Below are 22,302 nucleotides of genomic sequence, written 5' to 3' on the forward strand. Positions count from 1 at the left end.
CCAATTTAATTCCTGCTTAAGTTTTTCCTTCATCTTACAGTTTATTGCCTTGCTTTGGTATTGGTGTCTTTTGGGGGGTTAAAAATTGGTTTCATGACTCTGTGATTTCTGTTTCATAATGTTGTGCCAACTCTTTCTACCAGGAGTTGGAGAGGCATAGACTAGATATGGTATGGGTATGTTTATTTTTGTACATCTAACACCGCATTGTGATTTGGTTGTGATATGGTTGTCATAGCAATGCATAAAGTGTAGCACTGGCTGCTGTCATATTACATACTGCTGCATGGCTTTACAGCACAGTGCATTGCATACATCTGCTTGTCTGTCTATAAAGAAGTATGATACATCTCCAGGATTTTTAATTGATTTGTGCAAGCCTTATATAAGGCTGCTGTCTAAAAATTTACATTACTGATGTCACAATGAAAGTTGGATCACTATACAATTAGATGTGATAATGACCCATATTCTCCCATCAATTCTAGATGCAAAACTGCCATTGAATACAATGGGAGTTTTGAGTTAGGTTGATGAGAGAATATGAAATATATTCCGGTTTGATAGACAAATTTTAGAAATAATTTTAGAAACATCCCTTTGGGGGGACCAAATACTTTTAAACAAAAAGAAATGATTAGATATATAACTATCTGATTTTTTATTTTAAAATAAAATGAGATTATCAAACAAAACTAGTGCTTACCTTGTTTTCATACTGTGCCTTTTAGATTCCATTTATTAGCCCATGGTGCAGCTTTTATGGTCTTACCTAGCGCATCAGGTGGCAGACATCAGTAACCAGGAATACCCCATTTCATTGGTGCTTGTATATGAACCACGACTAGTTTAACTAAATTGGTATAAAAGCTTTAAAAAACTCTTTCTAATTTGTCGGTGGCTTATTGAATTTACAAAATGATAGTGTACTTGAAATAAAAATAACTAATTCTAAAACCATGAAGTGAAAGTGATTATAAATTTCTGCCTGATCTAAAAATTTAAGAACAATACAACCTTTAGTTTAATTGGCCTCTAGTACATATTTGTGGCTTTTCCAATAGCAGATGTAAGGTAACTGACCTGTTCCAGCCAACCATTATGCTTTTTGTTCTGCCAGCTTTTGAAGGAGCATCACAACTGACCATAAGTAAATCTTGTATGCTTCTGTTTACACTGTCTCCATGTTCATTGCTTTACCTTTTTGCTTTTGATTGTTCTTGTATTTGCTTTCTAAACCTGAACTAAAACATGCACAGACTGGCCATTCTTGTCTTATATTTAGTATTTACTGTGACTTGTCTATAAATGCTAAACATGCTATACTGAGTTTTGTTTTGTTTTGTTTTGTTTTTCCATTTCAAAATCAAACATTAACTAGAGTTATTTTCCTAATTTTATCTGGCCTAATAGGAACGAGAGAGAAGACGACAACATATGATGCTTATGAAAGCTATGGAAGCTCGTAAAAAAGCAGAAGTAAGTTCATGTTTCTAGAAAAATATTATCTAAGAAAAAAACCTATTTTTTCCTAAAGTAATGGTCTTTCTAAATGTGAGTTTTTCAGGACATAGGTTTGTCGTGATTTAATGGCTTTCATAAGCAAACCAAATGTTAAATAATAACTGTTAGAACATGAAAGAACGTAGGCAGGATTCCGATGTATGTGTTCATTTCCTCGGCTGAGATTTTAATTATCTTTTTTTAATGTAGTGACCGGCATTCGTTTGGATAAAAGTAGTTATTTAATACTGTAACTAGAGTTTCACAAAATTAATATTACAGCATGCCTAAACAAGTCCTAACGCAAACCCTAGTCAGATCAACCGTGGACTTCTGCTTTCTGAATTATTCTTTACTCTTCTATGTATAAAATTGAACCTAAGTACTTTCCTTATTTTTTTAAAGTTTTATTTATTTAAGTAATCTCTACAACCATGGTGGGGCTCGAACTCATGACCCCAGGATCAAGAGTCACATGCTGCTCTGACTGAACCAGCCAGGTGCCCCAAGTACTTTCCTTAAAATAGACTTTTAACAGACAATTAAGAATAAGAAAAGTATTGAAATAAGTCAAGATGAGCTTATTTAGAACATAATAGAAATCAGTTAAAGGTTAAAATATATATTACAAAGGAATGCACTGTATCTTAAAGTAGTTAAATAGAGGTATGGCACTATATCCAGGGCTTTGGAGTATGAGAGACTCAGATTTTCCATGCCAACTCTGAACCAACTTGCTTTACCTCTTGAGGCTATTCTTTAAAACTGAGATAATGATACCTACCTCCTAGAATTATAAGATTATCGAGTGAGATAAGCATTTAATAAATGACAATTAATGAAAACGACACTGTTTGATCTAGAAGTTGAGAGGCCTGTATTTCAGTATTTTGTCCTCAGCTCTGGCTTAAACTATCATTATAGATTTCTAATATAGAAAGGCAACATGCCAAGAATAATATACCAAGAATAATATATATTACTTTATAAATATAAAGTACTAATATAAAGCACAATAATGCAAGAAACCTGCCTTCCCTTGTTTTCATTCTTGGTTTCCTCAGTACTCTCTAATGTATTCTCTACAGAGCAGCCAGAGTGATCTTTTCAGAAAGGAAACCAGGTTACATCTTAACACTCTCCAGTGGCTTCTCATTACCATTGTAATAAAGTCCAAATTCCTCACCATGACAAAGCAGTCCCACATGTTCTGACCTCTCATTCCAACTTTACCTCATACAGTTTGTCTCTTAAGTACTGTATTTCAATCATTTTTGTTTTTTATTATTCTAGACAAAGGGTTTTTACCATTGCTGTTCTTGCACCAAATATTCAAGTGGTTCTTATTTGCTGTTTATTTATTTATTTATTTTTAATTTACATGTATTTATTTTTGAGAAACAGAGTGAGACAAAGCATGAGTGGGGGAGGGGCAGAGAGAGAAGGAGGCACAGAATCTGAAGCAGGCTCCAGGCTCTGAGCAAGCGGTCAGCACAGAGCCTGATGTGGGGCTCGAACCCACGAACTGTGAGATCATGACCTGAGCCTAAGTTCTCATGACCTGAGCCGAAGGCGGATGCTCAACTGACTGAGCCACCCAGGCCCTCCTCATTTGCTGTTTAGTTATAGATCAAATGTTAACTTGTCAAAGAGGCCTTCCTAGAACACCTAATGTTGCCTTTTTTATACCCCATTTCTGGACCTCCGTTCCATCATCTTACTTATTTTGCACTTGTTTATGGTCTGTTTCCTCCCAGGAGGGTAAGATCTGTGAGGACAGGAATCTTGTCTGTCTTGTCTGCCACTGCATATATTTGTATGTTTGGAGCTTAGAAAATTATAGTTGAATGAATGAATGAATGAAATAAAAATGAAAGTAGCAGCTAAAGAAAACAAATTGACAATAAAAAAATCATTAAAGAATGAATACATTATTATGTTTTCTGTCAATATAATTCTCTTTATGTAATAACAGTAAAATCTTTTATTTTACTCTAGGTCATTTTCCTTCTTAAAGCTAAACATCCAAAGAACCATTATTTAAAATAGCAATAGAATAACATATATCACAAATAGTCCTTTATTGGAATATATGAGAGAATCCCATAGGTAAAACTGAGCTCCTAAAATGTTGTTATCCTGGGGCACGTGGGTGGCTCACTCAGTTAAGCCTCTGACTTTGGCTCAGGTCATGATCTTGCACTCTAAGTTTGAGCCCCACATCAGGCTCTGTGCTGACAGCTCAGAGCCTGGAGCCTGCTTCAGATTCTGTGTCTCCTCTCTCTGCCCCTCCACCTCTCATGCTCTGTCTCTGTCTCTGTCTCTCTCAAAAAAAAATAAACATTAGAAAAATTTTTTAAAAATGTTGTTAGCCTCTGATAACTAGATAATTTTACCAGTTATTCTGATTTGTTCCTCTACTGAATGGTACCTATAGATCTGTGATCAACTAAATATTTTTTTTAATTTCTTAAACTATTATTTTGTGGACAGCATTGGATTAGATACTGCAGGAAAAACAAAATAAATATTAATGATTTTTTTTAGCATATCGGAGAGATAAAACTTTACATGTTAACAGTTAAGCATTAACTAGGCATATGTTTTTACTGGCAATCCAAATCTTCGTCAAATCTTTATAAGAACTTGCCACCTCAGTGAATATTAACAAAATATTCCTATAGGCACTTGTTTATTTCCTTATTATTACTTAACATGCAAAAGATGTAACTTTAATGCCAATAATGGTCATATCTTGGCTTCATATTCTGTCTCCTATTACCTATATATTTTTTTCCATTTTTAACTATTAAAAGAACAAACTTTTTACAAAGTTAAAGTCATATGATACCTAGGCAGGGCCAACTAAAAATTCTCAACTGGAGGGCATCTTGATGGCTCTATCAGGTGAGCATCCAACTCTTGATTTTAGCTCAGGTCACAATCCCAGGGTCATGGGATCGAGCCTGCCTTGGGCTTTGTGCGAGCAAGGAGCCTGCTTAAGACTGTGTCTCTCTCTCTCTCTGCCCCTCTCCCCTGCTTGTAATCTGTCTCTCTAAAATAAAAATATAAATAAATAAATAAATAAATAAATAAATAAATAAATAAATAAAATTTAAGGAAATATTAAAAAAAAATTCTGAACTGGCCAATATGTAACCCTTGATTCTAACATTTAATTATTATATTTAACATTTAATTATTGTGAAGAAATAAAAATATAGAGGATAAACAAAATTGCAAATGCTATGATTAATGTTTAAAGACTTGAGGTTAAAAAAATGAATTACTTTCACCTTGTTAGTTAAAAATCTATAACATCTGAAATTATTCCAAGAAATTCCCTATATCCATCAAAGTAAGAAGGTAACACAAACATCACTTTTATTTTTCTCTGTGTACACTACAATGATCTTACTTTTAGATTTAGTATTAACTCAATAAATTTTTACTAAAGTAATCCCAATTTCTATAGATTTTCCTTAATATACATCTGCAATTAGTAAGAATATTCAGACTTCTGTAAATTATCTTACTTGTTATTACTCTCTTATTAATTTTAAAGGGTCATGAGCATATCATCATAGTTTATAAATATTTTTATAAGAAAATGTAAGAAAGAATAGTCTCATGAATGAAAAAGGTTTATTTCTTAGTATAATTCAAGTATCATATGAGACCCATCTGCTTTCATTATTACTAAGCACCAGAAAGAGGTTGATTTAAGCAATGTGACAAAGTAGCTCAAAATCTCCTGTTTCATTTATTAAAACTTCAAATTATACCAGTCACAAATTTATAAATATTTTACTCATATTAACTGAATAATCAACCATAGTAATTATTAGTGTCTTTTGTATGTCTCCCTCCAAGGATCAATAAACTATAAAAGATTGTTAAACATATGGCTATCACAGAATGACTGTGTCAGCACTTTAAGAAACAAAACCATAAAATAGAAGAGAATAGTTCAGGTTTCAGAAGTTACCTAATAAACAATTTAAAAGCAGAAAACAATGTATAACCCCTCCCTACCCCCTCCCCACCCATGATTCAAGTCATGAGACTATTTTATAATCCCATATCTATATTAATCATGAGTTAGTGAAAAATGAAAATAAAAAGTAGAATTGTATATGCAGGTGGGTTTGTTTAAGCAAACCCATTTTTCAGTTGAAGACATTGTAAATATATGGTGTAAGTGTATATTGTACTTATACAATGTACTTATAATGCACTTTAATTTTAAAGTTAATTAGTCTAAAAACAAATGTGAAATGATTTTATGTTAACTGCACAATAAAATACTAAATGTCATATAACAAATTTAATTTTTGAGAAATTATTATCAACTTAATTTAGATATATTAAAATCTGATTATCTGACTCAAGAATTATTAACAATTTTGACTTTAACTTAGGAGACATTTGTATAACAGAAACTGTTCTATACAGTAGATACATAATCTAAAGTAAGTACAGACTTTTATGTAATACTGTGGTGGATTTTGAGAAAATACAATAACTGGAAGGTTTTATTCTTTTTAAATATCATTATATTACACATATAAAGTAAAATTATTATTAAAGTATAAAATGTAAGAGTCTCTTCAGTCATATGATTCATAAGTTTTTCATTTGCTTAAACATAATTTTCATAATATTTTAAATGTAAAAATAGTCCCCTTTAAAAAAAAATTACCCTGATTGTTCTACTCACATTCCATGTTACCATAAAACAATATTCTTTTTAATCTTTATATCTGTCTTCTATAAATGGCTTATATTATTAATCTTATTTATACTTGTATTCTTCCTGCACCCTGAGGTAAACCTGTGTCTCTTAAATTATATTTATATCTTTGAAACTTAAGTGCAAGTTGCTGTCAAAAAAAATGTATTCTCCCAATTATGCCCAGAACAAACACCTAAGAGACCCAGTAGCATCGTAAAATGCAAAAAACATAGGCATCTTTGCAACATGGTCTCTTAAAAATGCCCTATTTTGCAATCTGATAAGTTGTAAAAGTTTACAATAGCAGGTCATTCTACCACATCCATTGTTTGGTTTTTAAACCTCTATAATACTAAAATAGAATAAATTTATTTCATACATTTATTGTTGTGCTACAGATTTCTGTAAATACTGTCATTTATGCCTTGAGAGTCCATAAAGTAATCTTTTTATGTGAGTAAAAAACTGATTTTGAAATTTTCACCCTATGTATTTTGGGCTATTTAGGATAATCAAAATTTAATGCGTTTGCTATGAAAAGGTGTTTCAACTTTGAAATGAAATTTAAAGGACTTCTTAACTAAGATATCAGTAATATTTTGATACAGAAAATTCCATTACTATAAGATGAACAAATTAATATTTTATTATACATTATTTATATTCCAAGAATTCATTTACTTCAAGAATGTCTACGTCTAGGGGCACCTGGCTAGTCAGTTAAGCATCTGACTTCGGCTCAGGTCAAGATCTCACAGCTTGTGAGTTCAAGCCCCTCATCGAGTTCTGTGCCTGGAGCCTGCTTCAGATTCTGTGTCTCCCTCTCTCTCTGGCCCTCCCCTGCTCACACGCTGTCTCTCTCTCAAAAATAAATAGACATTAAAAAAAAAAAAAAAGAATTTCTACATCTAGAAAACTAGAGGGGGTAGGAGGATGAAGGCCAAAAAAAATTAAGAGAAACCATACTAATGTTTATCGTCATTGACAATCTAAAATATAGTCAGGAGATATATTTTTTAGTCATTTGTAGGCAATCTCAGTTATTTCCCTAAAGTCTAACCAATGTTAATGTAAAATACGTTTTACCATTCCTTTCATATTGTGATAGGTGTATTAAGTCTTCTCTGCTAGGTCAAATGGTTTGTTGTGAAATGTCCTTGCAAAATCAGAAAGTTCCATTGTGAAATCCTAGTATTTGACATAGCAACAAAACATAATATTATATCATGAAAAGGCTTAGGTGAAAAGTTGGTAAATATTTCTCTTTCAAACAGTATATCAGTTCTAGAAGAAAGAATACTACACAAGTTTAAACATCTTTAAATTTGGCCTAAAATAGCACACCCGCTTTAAACTTTAGTTTCTGGAAAAAAGTATCAGATAATAAGAAATCTATTTAATTTTGATATGGGGAAGGTGTATTTGCAGGCACATCCAATCATAATGTATGCAATTAAAATGATTAAGAAATTAATAATTTTGGAGTAGATGTGGGAAATATGTCTTAGATATTTTGAAATTTGCAAATATAGGTAGAATATTATTAATTTGTATTAAAATCTGCTTTTGTGTATAATTGAAAATAGAAGACATCAATTATGTTTGTCCACAGAATGAAATATAAAAAGTAGAGGAAAAAATTGACTATCGAATATGTTTAATGACTAGTACAAATGTTAACATCATTATTTATATGGCATTTGTGGAATTAATCATTCAGCAAATTAATCAATGTTTAAATAATTTTTATTTGCTAAGGCACACTGAATATTTCTGTTAAAGACATATGATAACTATTGTAGATGGAAATAAGAACAATATTGAGACCACTGGGAGAGGAAAGTTGAACTCATAAACGCTTGATCAGGAGAAAGATAAAATCATTAAAAACTTCATTGAAGTGTCTGGCAGATTGTACTCCTGGGAACTGAATAGGTCCATAAAGAAATAGGTGAATAAGTTTGTTCTTCTGACCTCTAGAAGCTTACACTAAAGCGGAAAAGATCAACTTTAGACAAGTAATTGTCACACAGTGCAATAAATGCTAAGTTATATGGGAACCCCCCAAAAGAGAAATATTAAAATGCCTGAAGTAGTTATGAGGAGAATAAAAACCAGGCTTTATTTCTGTGTTAAGGAAGAGAAGTTCTATATTACAGGCAGAGGAGATGGCGTATACAAAGGTACAGTGTTGTAACTCAAAATGACCTGTGGGGCAGAGAGGAGGAAGGTGCAAAGAGAGAGTTAGTTTTCACCATATGTATGCACCTACCTTGGCTTTGTTGCTTTTCTCCTTCTTCTCCTTCTCCTCCTCTTCTCTTTACTTCTCCCCCTCCTCCCTGTCCTCCTCCTTGTCCTTTTTCTTCATCATCATCATCCTCCCCCTCCTCCTCCTCCAAACAATGCCTCAATCTGGTTACATTATCTTCTCAACACAGGTGTATCACACAATGTAACCAGAGCATGGGAAATGAACTGGGAATCATGACATAGGAGACCAAAACTTGTGTGGGACTAGATCGTGACTGTCTTTATAAACCATTTTAAATATTAGTTGATTGTTGAGGGGACCCAGAAGCTCTATTTCTTTGAAAGTTATCTTGTATCTGAACCACAGGATTTATATTAGTCTTATACAGTTCATTAAGGTTCATTAAATAAATTAGTGAGTAAATTCACCAAATTCATTGCATTTAGAAACTTCATCTTTCCTGAGAAGTATCCCTAATACTTCAAGATAAGAATGGATACCTGTCTTTAAGTAATAAAGGTCCTACAAATTTCTAAGATTTCTTGAAAAGCTCTGTTTTATCTTAAAAATTGATGTCATTTTTCTCTCTATTCCATATTATAGCCATGCTTTTAACTGGAAAAAGTACTGCCTATCACTAGCTAAAACTGGTATTCAAGAATGTCAGGCATATTTACCTCATGACAGGAAATGCGCTTTAACTCATTGTTGATGTATCATTGAAGTGTTACATACCCCCAGATTGCCACCAATGTGAAGTTGGCACAACAAATAGAGCATTAGTGTCACACATGCCCTTTCTCTCTTTTTGAAAAGAAATGGTGACCATTTTCAACAGTTTTTAGTGAATTTTAGTCTCAATTTTTAGTTTTATAATTACTGTTATGAACATCATTAAGATTCTTAATGATTAGAATTCTGGGTTAGTCGTATATAGTAGAAAATTTTACACCACCACTTTGAAATCTATGAGACATTTGTTTTTTCTGTGGGTGATTATAATTCATTATTCTGTTGAGTGACCAAAAAGTTTTCCCTTCCCTGGAAAAATTCTTAGAGCAACATTTCGTGTGTTTATAAATTGAAAATCCAACTCTGGGAAAAAATTGTTCTACCAATGATAATTTGATTTGAAAAATCTATACTGCATTGTGGGAATGTTGCATGTTAATTGTGTATATTTTATGTCATTAGACCCTCAGAAACTTTTAGTTGTAATCAATAAGATTAGTTGTAGCGCTTTTTTGGTGTCAATAATCTCACAGAGTAGCTTCCTTAACATTTTCCTTCCAAATGCCTGCTTGAACCAGTAACCCAGAAATTTAGAGGCAGTATAAAAATGAGCAGTGATGTGAGCATATCATATAAAAAGGCTCTCATGACCCAGCCTCTGGCTCTGTATCATGATACTCAGCACCTGTTCAACCTGCAACCTACACTCCACCCTGGAAACTACTAGCAATTTCTCAGATACACTGTGCTTTCTCTGCTCTGCCTGGAATATATCCTCTCCAGTCCTCTCTGTCCCCCACCTACCCCTATTCCTTGTGGCATAGCACTCAATGTGCTGTCTTAGCCATGATAATGGAAACAGAGATAGCTAGAATATGGACAAAAATGCTACTAGAGAATAAGAAGCAATAAGTGCTTCTTATTATGTTAAAATTATAGGTTGGGCTATGAGAATTAAGATAAATTGATAATAGAGAAGAGGTGGTAGTGTTTAACTAGGATTCAGATCCTCTAGGTGGGAGTAATGACCTTCCTGATTGGAGCGCACCAATATAAGAAGGTAAGGAAACAAGATGTTCATCAGGAATAGCAAATAGTTGGACTAAATCCACATAAACTACAAAAATGGGAGATAAGATTGAAAAAGAAGAGTTTTAATTCAAAAGTAAAGAGTTGGACTTTATTTTGTTAAAAATTAAAAACAAAATTGAAAGATTTTTAATCAAGAAAGAGACATGACCTGCTTTACAAAAGTAAACCCATCATTAATGTGTCAAATGTGTGAGGTAGTAGGTTAGAACCGCCTGATGATTCTACTGTTATTTCTCCTCTAAATAAGAATTGTATTTGAGGCATGGCAATAAAATAATGACACTAATACTATTAAAGAAAATATCGTGACTTCTTCTTTCAGCAGAGTGTCATCTCCTACAACAGGGAGATAGGACAGTTACTTCCATATTATTGTCATTACTGAAAATATTTTTTGAATGCTTTTGGCATTGCCTTCAGAATCCATTTTACATTCCCTTAAGTGTTGTTTATAGTGGCAAATAATATTTTGATTTTGTTACAGGTGCTATCTTAAGACTAGCTAATGCACTTTGAAAGAACTGCTTTTGCAATTCAAGCATGTTGCTTCTGCTTTCATGCTGTAAATCCTCCCTTGCTTCCTAGAGCTACACAAAAACTTGTATTAATACTAACTAACCATATTTTTTATTTATTTAGCCATGTGCATTTTATATATCTGCTCTTATTAATAAGTATTTCATTCTCTTATTGTAACCTGGGGAAGGATTGAATAAATTCTGAATAATGGAATAATCTGAGTTAAACTAGTATCGATAATATAAACACACACACACACACACACATATAGTCATAAGACTATTTGAAATTCAAAGGGTGAAAACACTAAAAAGCAAAATAAGTCATTCTTTCTATGTAGTTCAAAGTCTATTCCTAAATCTCTTAGGGGAATTCTGTTTGTGGAAATAATAACACTTTGTTAACTTTTTAAATGTTAACTGGAGATTTTTCAGACACATCCAGTGATTAAAGAGACTTTTGGACATGGTTTTATTTTTAAGGAAAAAGAACGGCTGAAGCAAGAAAAACGTGATGAGAAAAGATTAAATAAAGAGCGTAAACTGGAGCAACGAAGATTAGAATTAGAAATGGCAAAGGAACTAAAGAAGCCTAATGAAGACATGTGCTTAGCAGACCAAAAGGTAATTTATTATGTAACCATTTCATTAATAAATTTAATTTTTCTGTATCTCACCTGATTCCTTTGCCAGAGTTGCCATTATGAAAGCCTTTTGTTTTTAACCAGAGCCGTACATTTCCATGTCTAGGTCAATCTGTGTTTCCTGGATGGCCACCAATAAACCTCTCTAGAGCTCCTATGCTAATAATGGTAGAGAGAGGGAGAGAGAGAATCCCTGAGGTGGGCTTGAACTCACAAACCATGAGATCATGACCTGATCCCAAACCAAGAATTGGACACTTAACCCACCGAGTCACCCAGGCTCCCCTAAACCTTTTTAAATTTAAGTAGAAATACTGAAGAAATCCGTAAAGATGAATTATAGAAGTAGATAGGATTTCTATGTGTCATTTGATTCTTTCCAGGCATTTAGGTACAGAAATCTCTAACTCCTCACCACGCCCCTATAGATATTTACATAAACTAAGGTTTATAATCTATAATCTCCTTGAATGCTTTAGTAATTATAGCTAACTTTTGAGTATGTTTGTTACATGCCAGGCAGTGTGCCAAGTGCCTTATAAATTCTCTCATTTAATCCTCACCATAGTCCTGTGGAACTGGTATTTATTATGGCCATTTACAGATGGGAAAACTGAGACACAAAGAGGTTAAGGAACTTGCCCAAGATCAAACTTGCTAATAAATGGTAACTTGGATTCAGTCTCTAGTTTGTTCAATTCCAGAGTTCATACTGTTTATTACACTGAAAGCCAGGAAGTATATCCAGCCAAAATACCTCATATGTGTTTTCTCCTCTATCATGCTTCACAGACATGTAATGTGGCTAAAATATATTCATATATATATAATAAAGTAAACATATATAAGTAAACATGTGGAAAGAGCAAAATAATCTTGGTATTGGGCATGATTTCACATGTTTTTGAATAGAGATCCATTTTGTTTGACTATAGCTAAGAAGATGGTATTTCTAGAGAATTATATCGATACTGCATATCATCTCTACAATATTATCTTAATACTATTATACTTGATCAATAGCATCTATATTTACTTATATGCCATAGTCATCTGATATACAAATAATGATTGTCTCTTGATTTGTGCAGGCTCTCTTCTCAAGTGCTTAAAGTGGGGCGCCTGGGTGCCTCAGTCAGTTAAGTGACCGACTTTGGCTCAGGTCATGATCTCACGGTTCATGAGTTTGGCCCCTGTGCTGACAGCTCAGAGCCTGGAGCCTGCTTTGGATTCTGTGCCTCCCTCTCTCTCTGCCTGTCCTCCACTAGCACTGTGTCTCTCTCTCAAAGATAAATAAATATTAAAAAAAAAAAAACTAAAAACAAAAACAAAATAAAGTGCTTAAAGCAAACTTTTAACACTCTAGTGAGGATTTAATTGTATTAATATTCTATTTATTTACTTAGCATAAATGCTTGTAAATAAAAGTGAAAGTATACATACTAGGTTTACTCAGTTGGATGTTGAAAATTTCCTAAGCCCAGAATGGGAATATACAGTAGTTAACAGATTTAATAAGCTTCATAGTGAGTAAATATTTTTTAACATCAAATGAGCTTTATCTTTCGGCATCTTTCTTTTTATTTAAATCCATATGCACTGTATCAAATATATGTTCATTTTAAGCCTTACTTTTGTTAGCTTTGTCATATACATTTTTAGAATCATATGGAAATGTGTGTGTATAAGATTCAAGAAAAAAGTCTCTGAATTAAATGTTTCTTTTTTTTTAAGTTTATTTTTATTCTGAGAGAGAGAGAGAGCAAGTGGGGGGAGGGGCAGAGAGAGAGAGAGAATCCCAGGTAGGCTCAATGCTTTCAGCACAGATGCGGGGCTCAAACCCATGAATCATGAGATCGTGACCTAAGCCATGATCAAGAGTAAGTTGCTTAACCGACTGAGCCACCCAGGCACCCCGAAATTGTTCCTTATGTTATCTAATTTTTGCTCCAGCTATATAAACTATGTTTTATAAATATGTAAGTTAATTAAAGTTAGTGTTCTCTTTTGCAGAAATCTAAGTTCATGTTGAGTTCAACCAAAATTTATTGTTGGTTACTTGCAATCAAGAACCTATCTATACATAGGGGCACCTGGGTGGCGCAGTCGGTTAAGCGTCCGACTTCAGCCAGGTCACGATCTCGTGGCCCGTGAGTTCGAGCCCCGCGTCGGGCTCTGGGCTGATGGCTCAGAGCCTGGAGCCTGTTTCCGATTCTGTGTCTCCCTCTCTCTCTGCCCCTCCCCTGTTCATGCTCTGTCTCTCTCTGTCCCAAAAATAAATAAATGTTGAAAAAAAAATTAAAAAAAAAAAAAAAAGAACCTATCTATACTTAATACCATGGGGGTTGTAGAAATGCCCCCAGGGGATTTAAAATCCAGAGGGAAAATCACTGGTATAATACAGGAAAAAGAAAGATAGCAACCTGTTTTACCTCAGAAGATATGAAACCATGGCTTTTAAATTATTTATTATTTATTTTATTTTATTTTATTTTATTTTATTTTCAGCCTTTGCCAGATTTGCCTCGTATTCCAGGACTTGTTCTCTCTGGAAGTACATTTTCAGACTGTCTCATGGTGGTGCAGTTCTTACGAAACTTTGGTAAAGTTTTGGGCTTTGATGTGAATATTGATGTTCCAAACCTGAGTGTTCTTCAAGAGGGATTGCTAAATATAGGGGACAGCATGGGTGAAGTACAAGACTTGCTTGTGAGGCTCCTCTCAGCTGCTGTATGTGATCCAGGTCTAATTACAGGATACAAGGTAAAAAAAAACAAAATATAAATTTTTTTAAAATTTGTACTATCCGTGAATTGTTAGCTGGTGTTAGCATATTAGCAGTAGGTTGTATAGACTGATCCAGTTTTTTTCCACATGTCTCACTGAGTTAAATGTAGATTTGCTTCAGGTTAAATTGGTACAAACCTAGAAAAATCTGATTCACAGAACCTAAGGAATATAGATCATTCCCAAATTCCTCTTTTTCTCTAGCTGACAGCAAAAACCAAGTTGACTTAAGGAAATACCCATGTGATATTAAACAAAACAGGATTCATAATTCATAAAGCAATTAGAACTTATGTGTGCTTTCCAAAACTATACTGTGTTCTCTCTGAATCACTGTGAATAACTCAGGCTAATCAAAGCATCTACAGACCAGCACATGAAAACTCTGTAGTGCTCAGTGGATACCCAATACATTAAAATTTATCTTAATTTCAACTAAGATACACATTTGATATGTTGTACAGTGAGAAGCTCCCAGATGTGCCTGTTAATTACTCCTCCATTTCCCTATCCATTCAGTATAGCAGGCAATAGAACCCGTGACACCACAGTACTAGTGCTCTGGAACCTACTCCCCACAGCGCTACTGATCGAATGTGAATAAAGTCCTTGTCAGTAATATCTATATCATGTGATATCGATATTTTAAAATCTCACTGTTTTTATGTTACGAATGGCTACGATCAATACTGATAAAAATGCCAAACTTTTATAGGCCAAAACAGCTCTTGGAGAACATTTGCTGAATGTTGGTGTGAACCGAGACAATGTTTCCGAGATCTTGCAGATTTTTATGGAAGCCCATTGTGGACAAACTGAGCTTACGGAAAGCCTGAAAACCAAAGCTTTTCAGGCTCATACTCCAGCACAGAAAGCCTCAGTCTTGGCTTTCCTGATCAATGAACTGGCATGCAGTAAGAGTGTGGTGAGGTAAGCATATACCCAGACTTTTCTGTTGGTGATTCTTTTCTGTTTTGAGTTTGTCTAATCACAAAGTAATACAAATTTTCTTACAGAAAGTTTGAAATTACAGAGTAACACAAAGAAAACAATTACAGTTAATCTTACCATTCAGAGATAATTACTGCTAATAATATCTTAATGTATTTCTTTGAAGTCTATTAAAAAATTGGGATCATACTGAATATAGTCTTTGTTTATATAATAAACTATATTTATTTTAAACTATATTTAAAAGACTATAAATATAGTCTTTTGTTTATATAATAATTTTGTTAATTATATATGGAAATGTAAAAATGTTTTGTCTTGCTTTTTTATTTTTGCTGTGGTGCCAGAATCCAGCACCAATGAAAGAATCCAGAATTTTTCTTTTTTTGACATCTTTCAATCATAGATGACTACCTGATTTTCCTTAGTAAGACATTCCTAGAATTACCTGGCTACTTTTTATTTTATTATGTGCTAATTCAATATTAATAATTTTAGTTTATCAATTTATTTGTGCTTTTTTTTAAAGTACTTAACCTCATTCAACAGTCAAAGTAAGTTCTCCACTCTAGTATTTCAAGATTTGGTGAATGAATCCATGTTCATCTTGTTCTTGCTATTTGTTATTTACAGATTTAAATATGTTAGTTTTAGTCTTTTACCTTTGTATGAAAAGGACCAATCAAAATATTTTGGAGCCATGCATTTCTACCATTATTGGACATCTTAAGTTTTCTCTATGTCTCTAAGCTATGATAATATATTAATATAATTTTAAATTATTTTTGCTATTCATAGGCAATCATTATTTTTACTAACTGAAAAACTATCAATTTGCTTATTACCAAATCAAATTATCAAAGTTTCACATAATTGATTAATTTATGTCTTCTAATGAATTTTTGCATTGACAGTGAAATTGACAAGAACATTGATTATATGTCAAACCTGAGGAGAGATAAATGGGTAGTAGAAGGTAAACTTCGCAAGTAAGTCCTGTTTTATTAAAATTAGTTTACTGGTTTTCATTTGTACAAATTCCCCTGTAAAACATAGAAATTGCAAAGATAGAATTTTAACTTCATCTAAGAATTAGAAAAGTTACAGCTTAATTAAGATGAGATGTGAAATTAATGAAACTCAGGGTCAGAATTTACAATGGACAAGAGATATAATGAGATTCATTAAGCTCATATTCTTCAAACTTATCTTTATTTCAAAGAAGTCAAACAATCACATTTTCTAAGATTGTTGTTGCCATCCGGTTGCTTTTGTCATAAATAGAATCTGTTTGGAACTACTTCTTTTTAAAAATTGCTTTCTAATTAAAGTTTGCTTTTACAGAGCATCTAACATATCCAAATGTATTCAGCATTAAAACCTAATTAGCCTCCTGCCAGGAAATTATGCAACTTCTATGTTAAAAGGGTAGTTTCTTTGCAGTAATTTGAATTGAAATTTATTCAGTCTGATAGTATGAGATCAGGAATTATCACTTGGCCATTGCTAGAGTTAATCTTTTCAGCCTTCTAAGTTTTATTTTTTTAAATGTGTTCTAATTCCAAAGGGATATCCTGAATAATTCTTGAAAGTTAATATATTCTATAATTTCAGGAAACATATTTGTTAAATTTCCTTAATTCCAATTTTCACTGTCATTGATTTATTCCTTACTGGCAAAAATACCTTATGGTATTTTTATTTAAAACTCATGTTTTTTAAAAAATACAGAGAGAAGGCTTTTCTTCCATATCATCTTTTTTTTTCATATTTAAAGGCTCAGAATCATTCATGCTAAGAAAACAGGCAAAAGAGACACGTCAGGTGGCATTGATCTTGGAGAAGAACAGCATCCATTGGGCACCCCCACACCAGGACGCAAACGAAGAAGGAAGGGAGGAGACAGTGATTTTGATGATGATGATGACGATGATAGTGATGAACAAGCTGATGAAGATGATGAGGATGAAGAAGATAAAGAAGACAAAAAAGGAAAGAAGACTGATATCTGTGAAGATGAGGTAATCAAATTAGGTTGATTTTAAACTCAACTAATATTGCACAACATATTGGGACAATAACACAGAATTTGGAGTCCAATGGATTTGTGTTCAAACTCCATTTTGACAATTACCGGCCTCAGTTTCTTCCTCTGAAAACTGTATGTTACAATATTCACCTCACACAGCTTTTTGTGATAATTAGGTCGCTATTGAATACAGTGCCTACACATAGAAGGCACTTATACTGAATAAAAGAAGTGAGGTTTTTCTTTTTATGTAATGATTTGAGCATTCTCCAGAGAACTAGGTGGATTCTTAATTTCAGGTATTCTCTTTTATCTATTAGCATCATATCTTACATTTGTAAAATTCTTCATGCCTTAAAAGTGTTGTCAGGTTTAGTGAGATTGATATATTTCTTAAATACCAGTTTATTATGTGCCTAGTTCTGGCCACTTTTGACCAAAGATGATTAAGACACTGAAAATCCCCTCTCATTTTATGTTCTCATTGAGGAAGATTTGCAGTAACCAAATGTAATGTGTTAAGTGTTCACTGACTTGATAGCAGTATTTACAATGTACTATACAGTACAAAGGAAGGGCATTTAACCTTTGGAGGACTAAATTCTCACAAAGGCTTTGTGGACTCATTAGCTGAGGCTACAAAGTGGGCTCCATGTTGCCTGGAGAAGAATCTGTAGAAATGTGCCAGGCAGAGAGAACAGCATGAGGCACAGAAGCTTGAAACCACAACATGCTTTTTTGCTTTAAGGGAATTACAAGTGCTTCAATGGTACTAGACAGGCTCCTATCCAATAGCTGTGAACTAGGCTTTTATACTTTTTTTGGTGATAGGAACCATTGAAGGGTTATAAGTGAAGCAGTTGCATAGTCAGACTTGAGTTTTAAGTGACTATATATAGTGGAATATAGATATAGATTTGGGTAGGGCAAGATCAGAGGTGGGAAGATCAGTCAGGAGATATTGCCATAGTTTAGATGAATTGTGAGGGGGTCTGAAACTAGACCAATGGTAGTTGGGATGAAGAAGGAGGAAAGGACTCAATAAATACTCAGTGGGAAGAATGAGTAGTATTTGAAGATGGGCTGTGTAGATTGACAGAGGGGAAGGATTGATTCCCAACTATCTGGCTTGGGAGACTGCATGATATTGTTGCCATTAACTGAGAGAAATCAGGAGAAGCAGAGTAAATAGATGATAGAGGAGGAGGGGAGGAAGTACAGATAGTTGAAGATAGGAAATGATGGTAGGCTTATTTTAGATGTGTTGAATTGGAGGTGCCTATGCAGAACTTGAGAAGTCAGTTGGATTTAAGAATCTGAAGCCCAGGGGTACCTGAATGGCTCAGTCAGTTGAGCATCGGACTCTTCATTTCAGCTCAGGTCATGATCTCACAGTTTGTGGGTTTGAGTCCCATATCATGAGGAGCCTGCTTGGGATTCTCTCTCTCTCCGTCTCCTCTCTCTGCCTCTTCCTCCTCTCTCTCTCTCTCTCTCTCTCTCTCTCTCTCTCTCTCTCTTTCTGTCAAATACATCAACTTAAAAAACCTGAAGCCTGAAGAAGTTAGTCTTTAAAATATAGATCTGGGAGTTATTAGCATTTAAACAATAATTTAAAGTCGTAAGGTAGATAAGTTTTCACAGGAGGATTGATTTAGTGAAAAGAGTAGTGGACTGAGGTTGGAACCCCAGGGAACGTCAATATTTAAGATCTCACAAGGCTTTTTGCTGAAGAAGGAATAGTCAGTGAGGTAGAAGACTTCTATAGGGGGTCAAGGATCCCCAAGACCACCTCCAGAATCTGTGATTCAGTAGGAGAGCTCACAGAACTCAGAATCTAGTCATGCTATGCCTATGAATTCTTACAACAAAAGGAACGAAGCACAACCAGCAAAGAAAAAAGGCCATATGGGCCAAAATCCAGAGAAAACCAGGCTCAAGTTTCTAAAAGTCTTTTCCTAGGGGAGTGACACAGAATGGGCTTAATTCTTCCAGCAATAAGTTGGGACATATGAGAAATATGTTGTATACTAGGGCAGCCCATTAGAGACTTGATGCCCAGTGTTTTTACCGAGGCCTGTCACATGGGCACCCCCTGCATAGCATGTGCCAAAATTCCAGACTCACAGAAGAAAAGTATGACCCATATTGTTATATCAGTTTAGTGAGCCAGTCTTATCAGAATGAAGGAAACCCTTCAAAATCCAAGTTCCCAGACACCAAGGGCCAAACTTGTGAGCATCCTTTCAAAGGATAGCAGGCAGACCCATAACGTTAACTCTTTTCTAGTCATGTAGTAATAAAAGCCCAGAAAATTAAGCATTTCAAAAAGGAGGGAGTGATAAACAGTGTTAAGGCAGTAGGAATCTAGTGCTGTTAAGACTGAGAGTGTTCTCTGGATTTGGTAACATAGATGCCATTGGTAACCAAAGCCAGCACAGTTTCATTAGAGGAATGGGAGCAGAAGCCAGGCTGTGACTGAGAAAAATTAGAAAGTGAGAAAGTGAATATGACTGCTTTAAGCATTGTGACTTAGCAGAAAGGGTAGTTCCTAAGACCAAGGATTTTTCAGATGTGAAAGACGTGAGATAATTTTTGGTTGAAGGGAAGGAGTCAATAAAATGGAATGGGGGGTTGAAGAATAAAGAGAAGAAAATATTTAATGGTGTAAGGTCCCTAATGATTTTGGAGGGGATTCAGTCAAGGTGGATGGGCTAGCTTTGAAGAGTTGCCTACAGAAAAGAAGGCAAGGCCATAGAGGGGTGTGTGTGTGTGTGTGTGTGTGTGTGTGTGTGTGTGTGTGTGTGTGTGTGTTTAAGGGAAACTACCATAAGCCACAGAAATGGACATGTATAAGAGGAAGATACAGGTTGAGGTTTACCTTTTACCAGTAAGGAATGCTAGAAATATTGATAAGGCTGCAGAATGGCACTCAAAAAAGAATTTACCGTCAACCATTCCTTCTGCCCTCAATGTCAGGAGTATTTAGCTAAGAAAGTCTAGAAAGAACTATTTTCCTTTCCTGCATCAACTAAGTACTGCTGGAGAATTAAAGAAAAAAGACTTAGAGGGATGAATTTATTGATGGAATGTGTGAAAATAATGTCTAATCAAGACCAATGATAAATTACTGAATCAAAATTTTGACTGCATCTGGATAATGTGGAGGAATTAACAAGATGATATGCTGTACAGTTCCCTTAAGTAAAAACAGCATACATGCAAAATGTTTTCATAAATTCTTCTCCATCTTATATTTAAGCCAAAATTATAAAAATCACTAGAATAAGCTTTACTTCTTTGAGTACCAATCCGGAAAAGAGACTGCATTGAGATTCCTTGCATAAATCAATTATTTCATAATGTTGTAGTTTTGAAACCACTTGATCGTATGTTTCATGCTGTGACAAATAATGTGAAGGGTATATAATTTGGATATCAGAATTGTAATTACTCAAACAAAAGATACCATTTATAACCAATCTGCTTCATTTGCCAGGTGGAGCTGTCTTCATAGCAGGAATTAAACCTTTCTGACCAATATTAATCACCTTTTCATAGAATTAGTATCACTCTTCAGCACTTAATGGTATAAATTGCTTTACAATGTTAACTCTCATAAATTTTAAAATTCTCTAGTGGGATTTCAGTGTATTCTACTGGGTAGTTATCCCACTAAATTAGAGTTTATTTACAGAAATTATTTGTTTTGTCTAGCTCTTTTCTCACATGGAAAATTAACAAACTATCCATTTCTTTTTTCTTTAAAGGAGGATTTAAAAATCATTATTAATTATTTAAAAATCATCATTAATGTTTTTTAGACCAGATGTATTATTTAAAGTAGTACTTTATTTTTTTATGAGTGTTGAATTATAGAGTTAATTAGATAGTAAGTTTTCATTGATCAAAACCCTGGAAAATGTATATCTTGTTATTCATGTGAGAAAACAGTTTAAAAGCTTTTAAAAATAATAAATATTTTAGGACCTAAGAAGCGAAATTAGCATTTCCTTTAAATGATTTGAGAGCTATTCTTTATATTGAAGAACTGGCAGCCACTTATCAATTTCCTATTTAATAAAAGTTTAACTATTTAAGTGAATCTGACTGATAGGCACATTATTCCTCCAAAAACGTATGTGGCCTCTTATTTAAAGTATAGTTCATGTCAGTAGTTATACTCCTTAGAGGATTAATTGCAGAGGCCCACATGACCTCTTTCAGTTAGAAAATCCTGCCCTTGACTAAGTCATAGAAAATCCTGCCTTTTGTCTCAGCTATGATTCCCTTTTCTCACTCTTGATTCCTTCAACACATGGAATATCCCTAATACTTAGATTTGTGTTGAAACCTTTGTGAACTTTAACCTCACATTTTAGGATGTAAGCTTATGTGGACAATTAACCTTCAATATATAGGGACAAATAATGGCCCTCTCTTTGGATAAAAAACCATGGAGAACCATGGCAGGGATAGATTCTGTGTTCTTAATTTTGTCATTGCCTTTCTCTCTGGTCTTTCAAGTTCCTTCGTGTCTCTTAAAATTATAAGGACTATAAGCCAAAAGCTCCTTTAAGTAAAACTTCAGTAGACAGTTTACTCCCTTTTCATCATAGGAAGAGTCTTAGAAATAGCAGTTAGTTGGGGCGCCTGGGTGGCGCAGTCGGTTAAGCATCCGACTTCAGCCAGGTCACGATCTCGCGGTCCGTGAGTTTGAGCCCCGCGTCAGGCTCTGGGCTGATGGCTCAGAGCCTGGAGCCTGTTTCAGATTCTGTGTCTCCCTCTCTCTCTGCCCCTCCCCCATTCATGCTCTGTCTCTCTCTGTCCCCAAAAAAAATAAATAAAACGTTGAAAAAAAAAAACATTTTAAAAAAAAAAGAAATAGCAGTTAGTTAATTTGGCTGACAGATAGCTACTTCCATGTCTTATTTCAAATACCTATTGATTGAATTGTATTTTTACATAAGCACATTATCAAACATTTATCCTCTGGTCAAAAGATTGATTTAGAATTATATAGATATGTAAATATGTCTCTGAGAGTCAAGATTTAAGGATTT

General features: G+C 34.1%; 1 protein-coding gene across 16 annotated transcripts in view; it reads left to right on the plus strand.

Annotated features, from left to right (window-relative positions):
- The window catches only part of BAZ2B (bromodomain adjacent to zinc finger domain 2B), a 424,035-nt gene that overhangs the window by 358,323 nt on the left and 43,410 nt on the right, over positions 1-22,302 (plus strand). For 12 of the 16 annotated variants that reach the window (XM_047870150.1, XM_047870147.1, XM_047870155.1 and 9 more), the window contains 7 exons: positions 144-170; positions 1,414-1,479; positions 11,315-11,455; positions 13,984-14,238; positions 14,978-15,192; positions 16,128-16,202; positions 16,991-17,234. In XM_047870150.1, coding sequence (XP_047726106.1) covers positions 144-170; positions 1,414-1,479; positions 11,315-11,455; positions 13,984-14,238; positions 14,978-15,192; positions 16,128-16,202; positions 16,991-17,234 — 1,023 coding nt within the window. The remainder of the gene's footprint in view (positions 1-143; positions 171-1,413; positions 1,480-11,314; positions 11,456-13,983; positions 14,239-14,977; positions 15,193-16,127; positions 16,203-16,990; positions 17,235-22,302) is intronic. The other 4 variants (XM_047870153.1, XM_047870156.1, XM_047870164.1 and 1 more) reach the window with 1 other exon arrangement.

Source organism: Prionailurus viverrinus, chromosome C1, assembly GCF_022837055.1.
Source record: "Prionailurus viverrinus isolate Anna chromosome C1, UM_Priviv_1.0, whole genome shotgun sequence".
Taxonomy (NCBI): Eukaryota; Metazoa; Chordata; class Mammalia; order Carnivora; family Felidae; genus Prionailurus; species Prionailurus viverrinus.